Source organism: Pararge aegeria, chromosome Z (assembly GCF_905163445.1).
Source record: "Pararge aegeria chromosome Z, ilParAegt1.1, whole genome shotgun sequence".
Taxonomy (NCBI): domain Eukaryota; kingdom Metazoa; phylum Arthropoda; class Insecta; order Lepidoptera; family Nymphalidae; genus Pararge; species Pararge aegeria.
In genome coordinates, this window is record NC_053208.1 from 18,395,615 (window position 1) to 18,413,120 (window position 17,506).

The 17,506-nt window shown below is 32.5% G+C and overlaps 1 protein-coding gene across 1 annotated transcript in view; it reads left to right on the forward strand.

Annotated features, from left to right (window-relative positions):
• The window catches only part of LOC120636254 (probable cationic amino acid transporter), a 132,902-nt gene that overhangs the window by 59,140 nt on the left and 56,256 nt on the right, over positions 1–17,506 (forward strand). The window contains exons 2-3 of the mRNA XM_039907641.1: positions 5,700–5,838; positions 14,706–14,859. Coding sequence (XP_039763575.1) covers positions 5,701–5,838; positions 14,706–14,859 — 292 coding nt within the window. The 5' untranslated portion in view covers position 5,700. The remainder of the gene's footprint in view (positions 1–5,699; positions 5,839–14,705; positions 14,860–17,506) is intronic.

The window sequence follows — 17,506 nt, forward strand, 5'->3', positions numbered from 1 at the left end:
TCTATCTATCTCGTATACTAGTTATCTTATTGCAAAATATCTTACTTTAAATTTCCCCGCGGTGCCACGTGTAAAACGTTGCCATTAAGTAAACTAACGGCAAAAAAAACAAGTTTATTATTTTTGACTATTATAGTTGGATAAGAAACATTTTTCAAATTATATAATTTAAAATATAAAATTCTTTTTTACCAACTTTTCTTCATCTTCCTGGAAAATAATTAAAAAAAACTGTGTAACAAGCACCTACTACTTTATTTTTTAACAAAAGCCAATACACTATTTAGCTAACTTAAAATAATTAAGGATTACCATAATAACATTATCATTATCATAATTTTTATCAATTTATTCCAATATTTCTTTTGAAGTAATAAACCTACGCCAGTTTTTTTATTAACTTCAGCAGATAAACATAACTAAAAACAGTTTAGTTTATCAAAAGTTAGATTTCCTTAGATCATATTATTCATATCTATCCTACCTATTTGTCCGTCGGATATAGTATCGTTAAACTTATAAAGCTAATTGTGTGGTATAACTTCGATCGAATTCGCAATTTCCTGGAATACGCCGCAATAGTAGAAATTCCATGAAACAGCGAAACAATCGCCCGAACAATAAGTTATGCAGACACTAATCTATTCTTTGGTCATGAGTAAACTATTGTTTGCAGTTGCTGCACTGATTAAATGTTACAACCAACTTTGTAAACATGCCCGATACGAATCTGGTTCAGATCATTCTAGTTGGTGGAAAACTTTTTCTGCACGTTTGACTATTGCAAACTACGAAATGAAACTAAATGCATTTTGGGTCGACTCATCTGTAAAAAGTCTGTCCTTAAAAAGTGATTGGAATGTAGTACCTACCGAAGTTTAAATAATGCCTGACCACCATTTTTCTTGCTTTATATTAGATTAACCTGTATGTTTCTTTTGTATTCTTGTGTGTTTGTAAACGACTCATTTGCACTTGATTTTGCCCTCCTTCAAACGGTCTGATTTCGTTCAAACTTTGTAAAAATATCGAGGGACGATGACAACTTGACACTAGTTTAATAAGATTTTTCAATTAAAATCAAATTTGTATCATCAATATGTTAATTTATACAATTATCATCTATAGTTGATAAGGCAGGAAAGATGCTAATTTTAATTGCCAACAAAAATTGTCTTTAGCCGATTTATCTAATATTACCAGATTTGGTGGTGAATTTAGATTAACTTTGCTGTAAAAAATAATTATTATTTAGGAAAAACTAAAAATGACGCATCTATAAATAAACTAGATGAAAAGCTAGTTTGTCTTTTTATACCAAGCGTGTTTTTAGTTTTTTCCAACTATTAATTTTATTGACATAGTGCTCGCTGATTAAAAGGAGTAGTGCATAAATTCGCAATGTTGGGAGAGTTCATTGCTGGTTCTTGTCGCTAGACCTTAAGGTTTTGTTTTATTTCAGTGAACCCAATTAAAGGAACAACTTTACTAAATTACAAATTACATGATTTTATCGCAACTTTAACCGTTTACGAAGCGCACCCAGCGGAAGCTCTCAAAAAGAAGAAAATACCCCGATTATAAAAATTCTTTATTGGTGCTATGTCTTAGCGTGATGTTACCCATACCAATAGCCCATAGTTTTTTCTGATAAATTGGCTATCCAACATTAAAATAATTTTTCAAATCGTACCAGTAGTTTCTGAGATCATCGCATTCAAGTGCAATGCAAGTAAACAGGCAAACAAACACTTGAGCTTTATATATTATATAAAATAGTATAAGATAAGTGGCAAAGATAGATAAAATAATGTATGAGATCTAGGTCCTGTATTTACAACTTGGACCTTTAGAGATACTCAGTAATTAATGGACTCAATGTAAAACGGATGGCGTACCGAGGTGCGTACATCACATCAACATGATTTTAGTATTTTCCCCGCGCTATTAAAGTTATTATGGCGAATCTCGGATACAATGAACTAATGTTTTTTTTAAAACATCGTCATCATCGGCCACTACAGGGCACGGGTGTCCCCTCTGTATGAGGAGGGTTAAGGCCATAGTCCGCCACTCAGGCCAAGTGCGAATTATTAGAATTAACACAACTTTGAAACATTATGGTTTTTTAGTCTTATCAGCTTAATTCTGTTATAGTAGCTTAATTTTTAATAATCTTTAGTTAAATACTTATTTAAGTTTGAATTTTTTTTTTTCATTGTGGCCACCGGAGATAACAAAGAAAATGCTATACACCTATAATTGATTATTGAAATGGCACTAGACATAATTTGTAATTCTAACACATAATTTTTTTTTATGAATGTAGTTACAATTTTTAGCTGGCGTGTCTTATGAATAAATAAATATATTTAAACGAGCAATTCTTGTATATATATAATTGGAATATCGGAATCGGCTCCAACGATTTTCATGAAATTTAGTATACAGGGGGTTTCGGGGGCCATAAATCGATCTAGTTAGAATTCATTTTTAGTAAATGTAATTTTATTCGTGTTTTTCGGTAATAACCGATTTGGTGCAGATGAAGTTGCACGGGTCAGCTAGTTATTTATAATAATTAAAAGAGTTTTAAAAAGCCACTTCTAAGTCAAATGTGTATATATTTTGTTTGTACACTCAAAGCGATGGTACATTCAGTTGTTTCTGCTTCTCATATGAACCTGACTTCCAAATGCTTACACAAACAATGTTTTGTTAGCGTTTGTTACAAAAATATAAAATGTTTGGCTCTATAATGCAAAACACATTTGCTCTGTTATTGGGTTGTCTGTTATGCCTCCGTGATAAAATGATCAAAGTTAATCAAATCTTAATTTAGGAGAGCGTAGTGGTAATTACAGTATAAAGGATTAATTTAAATCGCGCGTTTAGTTAAACCACATTGCTTCATAATGAGATCCACATATATCTCCGCTTTCCAAGAACTTTTTATACAAGCGTTGAGTAATTTTAATTTAAAAATAAGCACCTGTATAAAAACATGACAAGCGCCCGACATAAAACCAAGCCTGCACTTTCTTGGTATAAACTTTAAATAGTTGGTCGAAGTAGTCCATATTTCAGATCTATCATAATTTATAATAAACTACCGAATATCATTAGGAAAAAAATCTATTTTTTAGTAATTTTTCTTAACCGTTTAGTCTGGTAACATCTTGTCCACATAAATACTTCTAGTTAGAAATGATTTTATGTTCAACAAGACTATATTACATTCTACAATTAGAACGTAGCCAACGCGTTACTAAAAGTTATGTACTGCAAACCTTATCAATTTCCCACACAAGAACTGTACTCCATAAACAACTACCTGAGTTTGAAAAAGCTAAATATATTAAAACTAATACTAAAGAGGTATAAAGCAGTAACTATAAATATTTAAACAAATATTGTAAAAACCAAATTTGCTACGAAGCAGTAAACAATCAGTTTACATACAAGAAGATAAATAGTCTGTTAAAAATATATTCATTTAATTTACACTAACACACACTTACAATATGTGTGACTTAGTGGGTCATAAAATTTAACTATGTAGAGATTGAGGCTTTACTCGAAGTAAACTACTCCCACAGTGCAGACACACCCGCACTCACTCATACACACACATATAAATTCACACACACACACATACGCACACACCCACACACCCACACACCCACACATTCTCACAAACAAACAACTTTTTGTTTTAATATATTATTTAAATTATTTTGTCTGATAAACCAGGATAAATAATTTTAAACGCAAGGGCGGGCTTATTTACCAACTTCCGAGATTCATTACTTAAACCAATTATTTTCCTTTGTTCTTTAAAACAAAAAGTAAATTGATATACCTGTATAATTAGGTAAATGATATTACAAAAATCTACGTACATAATAAATTCATAAAAACGTACAATATTACACTAAAGCGTCATAAAGAGAAGGTTGCTTACAGCAAGCGGGGTTAGAGCTTGTAAAAATTCCCTTTTTTCCCATTCATCTTAACACCCATGGGCGTACCCAGGGGGAGGCATAGGAGGCCAGCTGCCCCCTCCCTGGAAATCTCGCAAAAAATATATAAACTCTCTTAAAAAAATTATGGCAGCAAAGATACTCACAGACAGACAGACAAAAATGAAAAAAAATTACAGCTTCGGCTTCATGGCCAGAGGGCCAGCTTAATGGATTAATTATAGCACACCTTAACCCATAAAATAAAAAAAAAAATCAAAAATTCATCAATGTACAGAATCCGACCCGTTTTATTATAGGTGTAGACTACCTACTAAGTGTGTTGGATTTTGTCAAACACAGCGATTTGTGGACGATCGGACCTAAAAAATCTCACTTAGGCCGGAGGCTGGGTACGCCCATAATAACACCAGTTCTAATGTTACCCTTAAGATATTATTATTTTAGTATGGTAGATGGATTAGATAAGATCTTACGATATTTTTTATAAAGTTAAATAGCTTATTTGTATACAGTTATTTAAACCTATGTTAAGAACTGGTGAAATGGTTGATTACTATAAAAGAGTGATAGTTAGGGATGATTGTTAGATCTGTCATTACATTTAAACGAAATGTAAAAGTGTCTTCATCCTTTAAACCTACGACTAAAAGTAGGTACTAAAAACTACTTCCAAAGTGACCTCAGTATATTAATCGAGATAACAGTGAAAATCGGGCTACATAATATACAAAAAACGCTATAAATGAAGAACTTCCACATTCTAGAGATGTCGGTCAAAAAGGGAAATGCGCAGCCAGTAATAATATTCCAAACACATCTTCAAGCAAGTACAACGCGGCGCCACAAATTTAATCCGTATCTATTGCAAGTCTCGTAGCTCCTACGTAGCAAATCCTCTTATGCATAGACTTCGAGTTGATAATCATTGAGATAAATCTCTATGATCCTCTTATAGACTAACATTATAAAGCTGAAGGACTTGTATGTTTGAACGTGCTTATCTTATAAACTATCAGTGCGAAAATATACTCGTACAATACAAGAACTTTCTACACTTAATATAAAAGTTATCCCACCAATGAACTGTTTTATATTTAAACATTTTATTTCAATTCTGTACATCATTAATTATTTTTTATTAACTTCTAAACAATGCGACTAAATAGCATGCTGTTTAATGTTTGTATAGCAAGATTATTTACTTAAGATTGTCTTGATAATAAAGTAGATGAGTTACTTTGTAGGGATTAATTTTTAATTCCACAAATAACGATTAAAAATCACATTGTTTTTATTCTTTGCCAGTTACTACAAGTTTTTCGGGATAATCTCCGTCTTTCCTGGTAATGTGTTCGAAGTACTATAAAATTCGCTTGATGCAGATGGTAGAGAGCCTTATTTTGATTTTTAGTTCTGCAAGTATAGATGCATTGGTCCGAAACGATCTTAGGGTCCATGTTTCAGCCCCCCAGTGGATAATGGAGAAGATAATTGTGCGTACGAGTTAGTTCTTCGTTCTAGATGTTATTTTCTTGTCTTGGAGGACATGGAATTCTTTGCCATTCCAATTCCATGTTACATATACTATTTATTGAAAATACAGATCACTACGGATCCACGCTTACCTTGTTTTATTATAAATAGTACATATAGTAGTAGTATAGTTATAAATACTAAGTTTATTTCTTTCAGTAATGTTTGAATTGTTTACAGGATGGAGCGGTTTCGCTCCATCGACTGGGAGGCTGTCCGAAAGGACAGTCATAAAATCTTCGCGAAGCTGATCAGAACCCGTGAAACCAACGCTTCCGAAGAACCTGATGTAACTATTTCAACCCGGACCCGACTCTCCGTGAGTATTTTTTACACCTGTCCTTATCTGCAAATTCATGTGTTAATTATTTTTTATTTAGATACTACATGACCCGTGCAACTTCGTCTGCGACAGTCAATTGTATTCCCAAACGTTATAAATTAAAGTAAACCTAGAACCCAACCTATTGGATCCAATTGCATTTCTAACTAAAACTGAACAATCCAAAGACCCACTCATAGACATATGTTTTTATAAGTATAAATCTAGAAAAATACCTACACTATTAATTAATATATACACTATTCGACTATTGGGTCCATATTGGATAGAAGCTTAATTTTCATAATGTTACCGGTTCCAATTATTGTGAATTAAAAACTGTCCAGGGACCCACCCATGTTTAGTTAGTATGCGAAAAATCTTTTTCAATAAAAAAAACGATCGCTGTATCACTATCAGGTTCAGATTAGAAAAAAAAAAACTTTTTTTTACTACTAGTTAGGTTTAGATTGCAATCTCAGATGGAGATGACTGAATAGATGGTAACCGATTAGGTTTTAATATACCTGGTTAAACTCTTAACAATTTAGCCCGGTATCATCTTAGACTGCATCATACCTTTGGTAGTTACAAGCAGTGGCGTGCACTGAGTTTCTTACCAGGGTATGCATACAGCAGAAAAATTGCATAAAACGGCAAAAATCCTCCTATACGAGTTATAAATAAATTTTACGGTAGGCAGTTCTTTTGTGCATGTATGAAGTGCACGCCACCCGTACGAGTATATTCTAATCGTAACGCTCTCTTATCCACAATTTTTGACGTAAATATGATATGAATGCGTTTGAAATTGCGTCAGGAAATGCATTTCGTGTGCAATTATTTTTTCTATCTATTTAACGACCTCGGTTCAGTCATTTGCGGTCGTATGCAATTAAAATTTCAATGCCATGGAGAATTCGGCCCAAGTTCAGAACAACAAAACGGTTGTAAGGATACAAAGTTTCGTTTTTATCCATCATGTGATATATAAAAAATATATCGATAATTAGTTTTTTTGACTTTCCTGGTACACTGATTATCGTTGTTCTTATAAGTGTGAGGCCTGGTGATCGATCCCCGGAAAAGTCAAATATTTATGTGAAATTTATTATTTGGTCTTTGGTTTTAGAATAAAAAACTAATACTATCTCCAAACGTGTGAATTAGGGCATGTTTTTTTTTACAATTTCAATTCATTAATTCAAAGATAATTTTTGAAGTTTTATCCACAATAATTAATATTTCTGCTTGAGGTTAGAAACAGATAATTATTTAATTATGTGTTTCACAGTTTTTGATATCGATCGGTCATCCACGATATGGCATAAAAGTTAGTAGAGAAGTATTTATTTATTTGGAACCTATCGGTTATGTCCTCTTTCAATTTAATTGATTTATATTGTTTTTATTTAATCGGTTCGTGAAATTGCCATAAAAATATATTGTTCATTTTGTTTATTCTTTGAATATTTTTTTACCTTATGAAGTTCTATTAAAAATAAGTTTTGCAGTGTTTTATTTTGTAAATACTGGAGTTTTCAGAGGCGAGAGACTTTAATTTGCTTTGAACTTTGCCTGTAGCTTACATTTATGCAGATGGTCATAGGATAGGCATCCTGGAATGAAACAATCTCACAGCATATCAGAAAATAAAATCAGACGAAGTTGCGGGCAAGCGAAAGTATATTATGCTAGTTTTATTCAGTGTTATATGTATAGATTTATTATAACTGTCTTAACCCTTAAAGCCCGCTACCATGTTAGACTGCATCATCACTTACCACCAGTCAGATTGCCTATATTTATATTTAGAACGAAGTAGTATATTATACAACGAGTTTGGTAGATTTGATTTTACAGTCGAGGTTGTATTAGGCGCGCGAGATGTAAGCGAGCCAAGAAAGCAGATAAGAAAGGCGAGGGTTTAATAAGCGATGCGTTTTGTGCGATTTCAATTTTCCTCATACTTAAGAGGAAATAATAGGCTAAAAAATATGTTCTCAGAAAACTCTATGTTTGGTGTTACACTGTATGAAAGTTACGTAGGCCGCTCTCTAGATTTTGGTGGCAACAGGCTAGTCACTCGCGATTCGTGCCTTGATTATTTTTCCCGGCGGAGGGACTATTGCTCTGTTTCAAAGTTAAACTGGACATTTTAAATCATTAATAATGAACCACGAAGCAAAATAGTAACAGATATATTAATTACATTCATCATCATTGAGTAGGTTCAAATTATATATTTCATTCAGGGATATGCGCACTATTTTTTGCTGCATAAAACCTTTTTGTTAGTTGTAAAAAAGAATATGTATTACCCGGTTGAATTAAAAATGGTCTATCTTCTTACATATAACTTGTAGTGAGGTAAAAACCTAACTAGATCGGGACATCATAAATAAAACACAAGTACGGTAATTTTAATTAAAACACGGATGTCTAATATCTGTAATAAGGACCTAGTTACAAACAAGTGTGATGAAAAATATATACGTTAGATAGCTAATTTATATTTATGCTGCGTCCTGTAGTTAAATAATAATGTAGTAAAATATGGGTATTTCATTTATTAGGTGTACTAAAACAAGAACTACTAAATGGCGATATATAACCACGTTTTATTAAAATGGTTAATCGACCCGACTGTTCATATAACATAAATTTTTTTTCTCATTCTAAATATAAAACTTAAAGAGCATACGAAGAAACTCTTGTTCATATTTGAAACACCCTTGCAATGAATTTATCCGGCTTCCAAACTCAAACATCTTTTGCCCCTCTTAAGTGAACGCCACCCTTTGCCGTTTTAGCTTCGCAACTCGTTGAGCTATTTCGGTATTTCAGATTCTACGGATTTATTTTTAGATTTAGATAATTTGATCACATAGATACGCTGAGAGCATTGGGAGAAAAATTCTGAACTTTCATCTATATATCTGATTGAATAAAAATAGTGTGTAACGTTGACCTTTACAATTTAACGTATTAAAATGTAAATGAGGTCTCACATGCCTTTGTTTATTGCTGGTTTCTTAAGATAACCTATTTTTTACCATCCCCCGCAAACGTGTCTCAGTAGCTTCAAGTTTAACGACCAAACGTTCAGTTACGGAGTAGGTCAATTCTTCCCGTTTTTTGTCCAATGTCATTAACGATTGTTAACGCTTGTTAACGCACTGGCATTTCAAGTTTTCTGTTGGACCCATTTCAGTGCACGTGTTACAGAAAACAAACTTCCATGATTAAAGGTTAAAAAGAGCAACTGTTTCATTTCTTTCCACCGTCAACGTAATGATGCATCATCATCATCATTATTTATTGGAAAAGCAACAAAATGTCAGACGATATAGCTGACATCCTTTAACTTTTGCCAACACTTGTTGCTGTTTATCGAACGCTCATCGCATTCAAACCATAACATAATTAACAATTTATAAGAAAGTGTAACATTATCTTTAGGGCCGCCAATTGTGCAACTTAAGTTCGGTGTGTCATTTTATGTCATTGTGTCCAATAAAGCATCATATCGTTTTGAGCAGTAGTAAAGCTTTTTAGCCAAGCCGCATTGAAACAAATACTGTCTTTAATGGAAAATGTAAAAAAAAAGCCTTACATAGGTTAATTACTGATGACATCTTAAACATATCATATTTAGCGTACTGTAGAAGGGTGTATGCTACTCCGAGCTCTTGAAAATATATTAGTTCGACGAGAAACTAGAAATTAATTGCTATAAGCTTGAATATTATCAAAATCGTAGGCAGAATTGCATATTGAGAGATAAAGTCTTGAAACTATCGAGTGAAGTAGCAAATCTCTGCTCCATTGTTCTCTAATCTTCACCCTAATTCCTACGTTATAGACTCAGCTTAATGTGTTGTATTCGAGTTATTGAACTACACTACGTACTATTTCATTTTAACTTAAATCGTTGTAACTAATCGGAAAACATAAGCCGCATCGTAGTCATGGATTACAAGTACTAGAATGGAGGACTGTGGAATGGATCAATTTTATTTTATTTATTTATCACATCAACTACATAATAAAATCGATTAATCCGAAAGCGAGCGTAGAAGTTGATGATAAAATGGAGTTTCAATGGAGTTTCATACTCTGTTTCTCATTTCTATTGCAAAGTCCATGATAAGAAGTCCAGACGAAATTAAAGAACTTTGTAATGATAATTCAAATACTTTATAGCAATAATAACCTAAAATAAAAACGTCTTCGAAACCACCGCAGCGAGTCATAGTATCTAAGATGCTGGTGGCATTGCCCCTTTGAATGGTCTAGGATCACCGGATATACTTTAGATATACTTTATATAGACTTTAGATCTTAACATAGAAACTTCCTAAGGATATCTCCTGAAACTGCTTTTGTATGTTGAGGTGAGATGAGCGAAACGTGCGTATATATTGGAAGATCAACGTGGTGTTTCTTAGAAAGAATAAAGAAATTATAGATGAGACGTTAGAGATCAGTATGGTTTTTCAGGGATAATAGCAAATAAGGCTTAGTGTTCATATCATCTATTATTCACTCTTCTTAAATGTATAATGCGGATAATGCGATCTGAGTGAGTATAAGTCGTCGGGATTATAGAAAATAAAGCTTTATACTCATTTAGTACCAATACTCATAATAATATATAAAATATTTGATATAGGTAGTCTATTTGCCTTCTTCTGACTTTGGAGCACTACGCTACGACTGTTACTAGTTGACACAGGTAAAACCGCGAAACAAATGGGATTATGTTAACAAACTTGTGTTCGTATAAATATAAGGAAAGCTTTATTTTCCTATTACAGCTTAGGAGCACTGTTACAGCTTAGGAGCAAGACTCAATTTATAGAGGCAACAAAGTCTAATGTTATAAGTGTAACATTTTTTATTATAAAAACGGGCTTTAATCTTTATAAAACTTCGGGAATTGAAAAACTACGTGTTTTAGCTACATTCTGTGAGTGCTAAACAAACTTGCCACCAATACGATGTGAATCGCGATTGTGATACAATAAAAAATGAAAAAACCAGCAACGGCAGACCAAACTACTCGTGAAATTGAATCAGGTTTATTGGTAGACCAAACAAGCCGTAAAATAACAATGGAATATTGAATATGCAAATATTAAAAAAACAGAACATTCTTGGTATTATTTAACCCAGCCAGGTTTTTTATTATTTATTAGTTTAGATTTTATTATTTATAATTATTCTGATATTGAGATATTTTGTATTCGATAGCTGACTAATAAAGAAGATATTCACTTGTGCACTTGTTGTGTTGTGTGTGTCCTGCGTAGTTGGAAAATCTTTGTAGATCGAAACTGTTTTCTTGACCTTATATACTATTATATTCTATCATTAATTGATTTTCATTTTTTTTATAAACTTATTATTAATAGTAGACAGTAGGCTTTACTAAATGATAGCATTTGAGTTACTTATCCGTTTGATGTTAACTAGATCTACAAATATTTTATCCTAAACTAAACCAAATTTTCAAACAAATTTTCTAACGATACCAAATGATGGTTATTGTATTTCGGGATTTTAAAGTATGCAAATTGCACTTATAATATAAATTCAGACTTTTTTGGATTCTATATCGATATTATTATCATCCCTTAATCAAACTTTAAAAATATAATTATAGATCAGAATTGCTCAGTTAATTTATATGCATAGATCGATTATCTACTAAATACAAACAAATATCTATAGCAGATACTATGTAAGTATAAGGTTTTGTTGGTAGTCATGATATAGACCGAAAAGTTATTTTTTTGCATGATTCTCGTACGGTGGAGCACATAAAATTTTATAACCTGCACTTCATCAAAGATTTAAATCGCAGATATGCATGTAATGTTTAATGTTTATTGCCAATGGCTCTATAAATTATCTTTTGCCAATATAAACTGAAGGCATATTTAATGTTGTAAGTCTTTGTATCTTTATAAATAAGAATATTTAAAGTAATGGGTAGATAAACGCAGCATGTAATCGTTAGGTCAAAACGTTACTATGCAGTTCTAATATTTTTTTCTAGGTAGAAGTACAAGCCATTTCGTTACAAAGCAATAAATATATCTCAATTAGGTCTGCAGTTTAAAAGCAAATAATATTTAAGTAAATATTATTTGTTTTTAAAAACAAATAATATTTAAGTAAATATTATTTGTTTTTAAACCCAAATATTTTCTGGAAAAAAACTATTTACTTTGTTGAAATTTATCCTGATACACATGTCTTTTCGTACTTGCACGTATTTATAGATTCACATACTCTCACAGGCACATACAACACACGTACGTCGTACCTACTACAGAATTTATGAATTTCCAATGAGAAAAACGCATAGAAGCAAACTGCTCCCCTTTTTCCCTACTTAACAGAAACCATTGGAAAATAATAAATTCGAAAAGCAGTTTCAACATTATAGCGTCGGCATAGTTTATAATAATTATAACCATGGAACTAATAAGTGCTTACGTTAAATTAAATACATATTGGTTCAATGGTATTAACATAGACGTGTTCATTTGTAGAACTTCGAAGCAATTAAAATTAAACCTTCATAATTTATATAAATTATGTTCGTATGATACGTATTTAAGCAATAATAAATTAATTTAATATTGCGTTAAATTTTGTGAGGCTCGCAATATTATTCATTTGGAAATGTAAATTATTCGTACAGGGCATTCCAAAGCTTCTTCCCAGAACATTGTAATCTAAAATTAAATGTACATAAAGCGAATTTTAACTGTACAGAATATTTAAAGAATGAGGTTCCACAATAATTAAATAGTGACGTGTACAAATAGTGTAATACACTGTAATAATATGAATTCTTGGAAATTATTTAACACAACATTTAACAATTAAATATCAAATTTGCAGATACATAGGCTTGTTTTTAAATCGACTTAAATCAATCAATATTTTAGCTGCGTTAGCTAAAAACTTTATCTGAATAATAATTATTAAGTTTTAATCTTAAGGATATCACTGTGTAGTTTGGCATGGTGAATCCTCAAGGATAAAAGTCCAAAAAAATAAAAAAAAAAGTATAAATAAAAACTTATATCAATAATACTGTACTCAAATGCAAGTTTTATCAATTATTTCTAACTCAAATTTCCTAACTCCGGGCGTCTTATCAAAGAGGTAATGTCTTGTCAATTAAAAAAACTACATTGAAGCAATGGCTTATTTTATCTTTTAGACTAGGCCTGAAATAAAATTTAAAAGCAGAATAGAGCGTGTTGATTAAATTTGCGAATGAATACCGACGAGGCCGAGTAATAGCTTCTCCGATGGGATGAGCGTACTTGAGTTTTCCTGTCATCTGCACGCAACAAGTAGGTAAACCGTATACCTTCTGTCATAGAAATACTCATATCGAGTAAATGGTTTCCGTATAATTGTCTTTGCTCGAATTTTAACCAACTTACAAAAAGGGTGCTTGTACCCCGACCTCCCCGAGGTTTCTTGTCTTGCTTGCATAATTATTTTTTAAAGGGAATGCTCATGAATAGGTCTCATTTAAATGTAGTTTCTTATGGTAAGAAATAACAATAACAGCTGTGACAGTTGTAAAGTTAAGCTAGTTAAGTTATCAACCTCCCTATCGCAGCGGTGATCGCTGTGGTTTTTAAAAGGAGCTTTAAACTGGTTCGATCACACACATTGATAAATGGGAGATTTTGCGTTACGGCACGCCGTCGCATAGTAAACAATAAGGGTTTCATATCCCTGACTACATACACTACCTGACTACAATTTCTTGTCTGGCAGTTGCCATACATGAAATTGTAGTCAAGGTCTTATTGTAGTGAAATAAAAAAGTTTTTAATTGATATTGAAATCCAAAAAATCTAAATTCAAAAATGTAAAGCAAAACAAATGTAATACGCCCAAGTAGGTACTTTTTCTTAAGTCGATAAGGTTTTGAAACCACCGATTGCGTGATATTTAAATTAAACTTTTGCTTTGAAATTCCGATTTTTACCCAACTGAGGGTCAGTTGGGTTAGACTGTTGTACTGTTTTTAAACATATTTTTTTTAGGTCGTCAGAACACAACACAATGGTTTATTTTATTTTTTTGTAAAAATTTTGCTTGGAATAGCGCTTATTCAATTTTCGTGAATGCTCCGGTACCAAGAGGTAAGACTCCTTCTAGACATTGTGGGCGCCTTGAAAGATCTTAAGTGGTTGTAGCCTCTTCGAAATTTAGTATACAGGGGGTTTCGGGGGCGATAAATCGATCTAGCTAGGATTGATTTATATTGGAATCATCGGAATCATTTATATTGGACATACGACTATTTTTTTAACTCGACTCATTCGCGGACGCGGATTCGCACTGGTCCGCTAGTGTGTTACTATTGTAGACTAAATGACAAGTGAGACAAAACATACACTTTCAAAGGTTACGCGGATGTATTCAGTACATCAGGTTACACCCACATTATCTAAAAGTTTTAAAAGTTATTAATTAGTAGTTGCGTATATTTTCGCAACTGGAAGGTAGTTGTAGCACAAATAATTTCAGTTTCATTTAATACAAAAATATTACTTTTTAGTTGGTATAAAATTTATTTAAAAATACGGTTTTTTTGTTAAATATTTTTATATTGCAATGTCGAACATTCTTAACCACCGATTTTTATTACATAAAAAGAGCCCTCTTTGTGATAAGAGATTATGATCTTTAAAACAATAACTATTAGATTTTTTATGACTCTTAAGTGCTTTAATCTATGGTAGTGTGATAACGTGGAAGGGTATTCTAGAGTTTGTGTAACCTAAAATACCAATTTAACTTTAACTTTTATTTCACAGCGTTGCCTCTCAACCCTCGATCTGATTTCCCTGGGAGTTGGATCATGTGTGGGAACCGGAATGTATTTGGTGACTGGAATGGTGGCCCGCAACCTTGCCGGCCCTGGAGCTGCTCTAAGCTTTGTCATAGCAGCAGCAGCGAGCATCTTTTCAGGTAAGTTCCAATGTCTGCAGTCTTGTCTTTCTGCAAGAACACTGTATAAACTTGTTCAGTTAAGTGTAAAGGCATAGTAGTGGGTTTAGGTTATTCCGGCAAAAAATATTCGTTAACTTTTTACTGATTAAGGAGAATTTTCTTCTTAATTATAGTGATACACTTTTTATATTTTTCATCAAAGTAAAAAAAGTCCCTGTGACATTTCTCTAAGATTATTTCTCATAAAAATCTTACCATACTTAAAAGTTATCCTGATGTACCTTGGATTGAGTATTTTCTTTGTCGGAAGTAAGTAAGTGTAAAGTTTTTACCCATAAAAATTTAATTGCTTTGATTAAGTATATTACATTCTAAGTATGACCATACTTTCTATTCATAAAATATGTCTCCATAAATTGCATTTCGTTCTTCAAATTCCGCAGAATCAGGTTTTGTGTATATTATTAAAAACATAAACTCGAACTATATAAATAAAATATAGTTCGAGTTACTATATAACACAAGTAAGTAACGTCTCACGGGATTGCAGAGATTGAACGAACAAAGTTGCGAGAAACAACTAGTAATATACATTTGTTTGTTGCTCGTCTCTTTCAAGTATTATAGCAACGTTATGTTTTTTAATGTTGTAATAGTGTAATCATATGCATATATTTTAGCTGGCTAGTTCCCACTCAGCGTATTGTTACACTATTATGAATGTAATACGTAACATATTGAAAATACGTGACACCTACGGAACATGAGAAGTACGAGAAACAAATTCAGGCAATTGTTAGGTATTAGTAAAAGGTAAAAGGCAAATAAAGTCATGTTTGTTCACATTGAATTCAAACGCAAAGCCGCCTCAAACCAGCTTGTGTGATATCGAACCTACATATACCTACGTAAAGTGATTTCCGCTTTTAGTACATAGAGCTATTTGTAAAAAAAAACAATCTGAAGTCCTAAACGTCGTAGACTATTGCAGGTCTTGCTATTTAAATTAGGTCATTAACGTCGAGCATTAAACAAATTCATTCCTTACAGATGCAAACTCCGTTAGCAAACGAAGTAGTTAGATATTTAAACGTCTAATTAATTTCGATATATCGTTATATGTCTCGTTTGAATGTGGCGGTGATAGCTCAGTGGGCTTCAGTTTCACTTTTGGTGAGCCTAGTTCGAATTCCAGCATGCACCTCTAACTTTTCTAAGTAATGTGCATTTTAAGCAATTAAAATATAACTTGCTTTAACGGTAAAGGAAAGCATCGTGAGGAAACCTACATGCCTGAGAGACCTCCTGTGGCGTGTGAAGTCCAGTCCAGCGGATTGTGGGACGAGAACGTGCCCTGTAGTGGCCATATAAAAGGAATGTAGATTTTTGTTTTAATGAGGAGTTACGACAGACGAAGTTGTTGTTTCGTGGTTGTTTCATTAAATACTAAAAGTTTTTTTGCAATTCTTCAAATAATTGTTCATTTGTTTTCCGAATATGGCATGCATGTCGCTGTATTATTCCGAACTAAACAGAAAAGTGTTCCCGAAGCTTTCCAAAAACATGTTATTATTTAGTCATCAGCGCTTTCTTCTTTGGACTATTGAGATTTCCCGGACTAGTTCCTCGGCAATTTAGAAGCTCAGAATTTACTCTGGTCTAGTTTAGTGAAAGTCTTTGGATGTGGCTAGTTCCCACTGATGCAGACGTGCCACCAAGCGAATCAGCGTTCTAGTACTTTGCCGCGGAGAAATTGATGCTGTAAAAGATAACTTACGTTTAGTAGAATAAAAAAAAATACATCATTAACCCATATCGCTTTTTAAAGTAACAATTTACATGAACACATTTTTTATTTTGTTTCATTGCTTTTACTTAAAGAGCAAGTTCCGAAATACCTCTTTAATCTTAAAATCTAAGTGAATTCCTAAGGTTTTACTGCGTCCTTTGAGATATAGAAGCTTTAAAGGGCAGTGATAGGTGAATGTAAAAGAGCTTTCATTTTCTTTTTTTGAATAATTTATTTCATGACGAACAGATTGTGTTCAGCTAGAGAGTTGTGTTTTTCAGAGTTACGCAAGACCGTTCCGTATCTCTAGCTTGCTAGCAGAATTATTTACAGGCAGATTTGGTTTATAATGTTCAACGATAATCAGAATATTTAAGAAGACCTTGTACACCTATAAAAATTTAACTCTATTCACTATTTTTACTTTTGGTAAAAATTATAAATGGCATATATCCACTGACGTAGTATATGAATTTGGTATTAGGTCAGTGCATTTATAATTTATTTTTATTTAATTTTTCATTACGGAACCATAAGCGCATATCTGTTTCGCACTTAGCCAGTTTTTATTTAGATCTTCTTCTTGCTTTATTCCCTAGAGTATTCATTTTATTACAACTTAAACTATAGGAATTGCTTTCTCCAACAAACTAGGTATAATATTACTCAAAGCTCTCCACAGATCCAACAAGGTAATAAAAATTGCACTGGTAAATAGTTAAACGCAAGTTGAGTGTTACATTACTACCCCATTAACTTTAAGAGATAAAACATTGCAGAAAAAGCGGTATTCGCACCCGCATCTTTCTAGCTTTCTTAGAGCTTTAACCAAAATAGCCTCGGAAATCCTTCCATCGATCCTTTCAATGGTCCAAA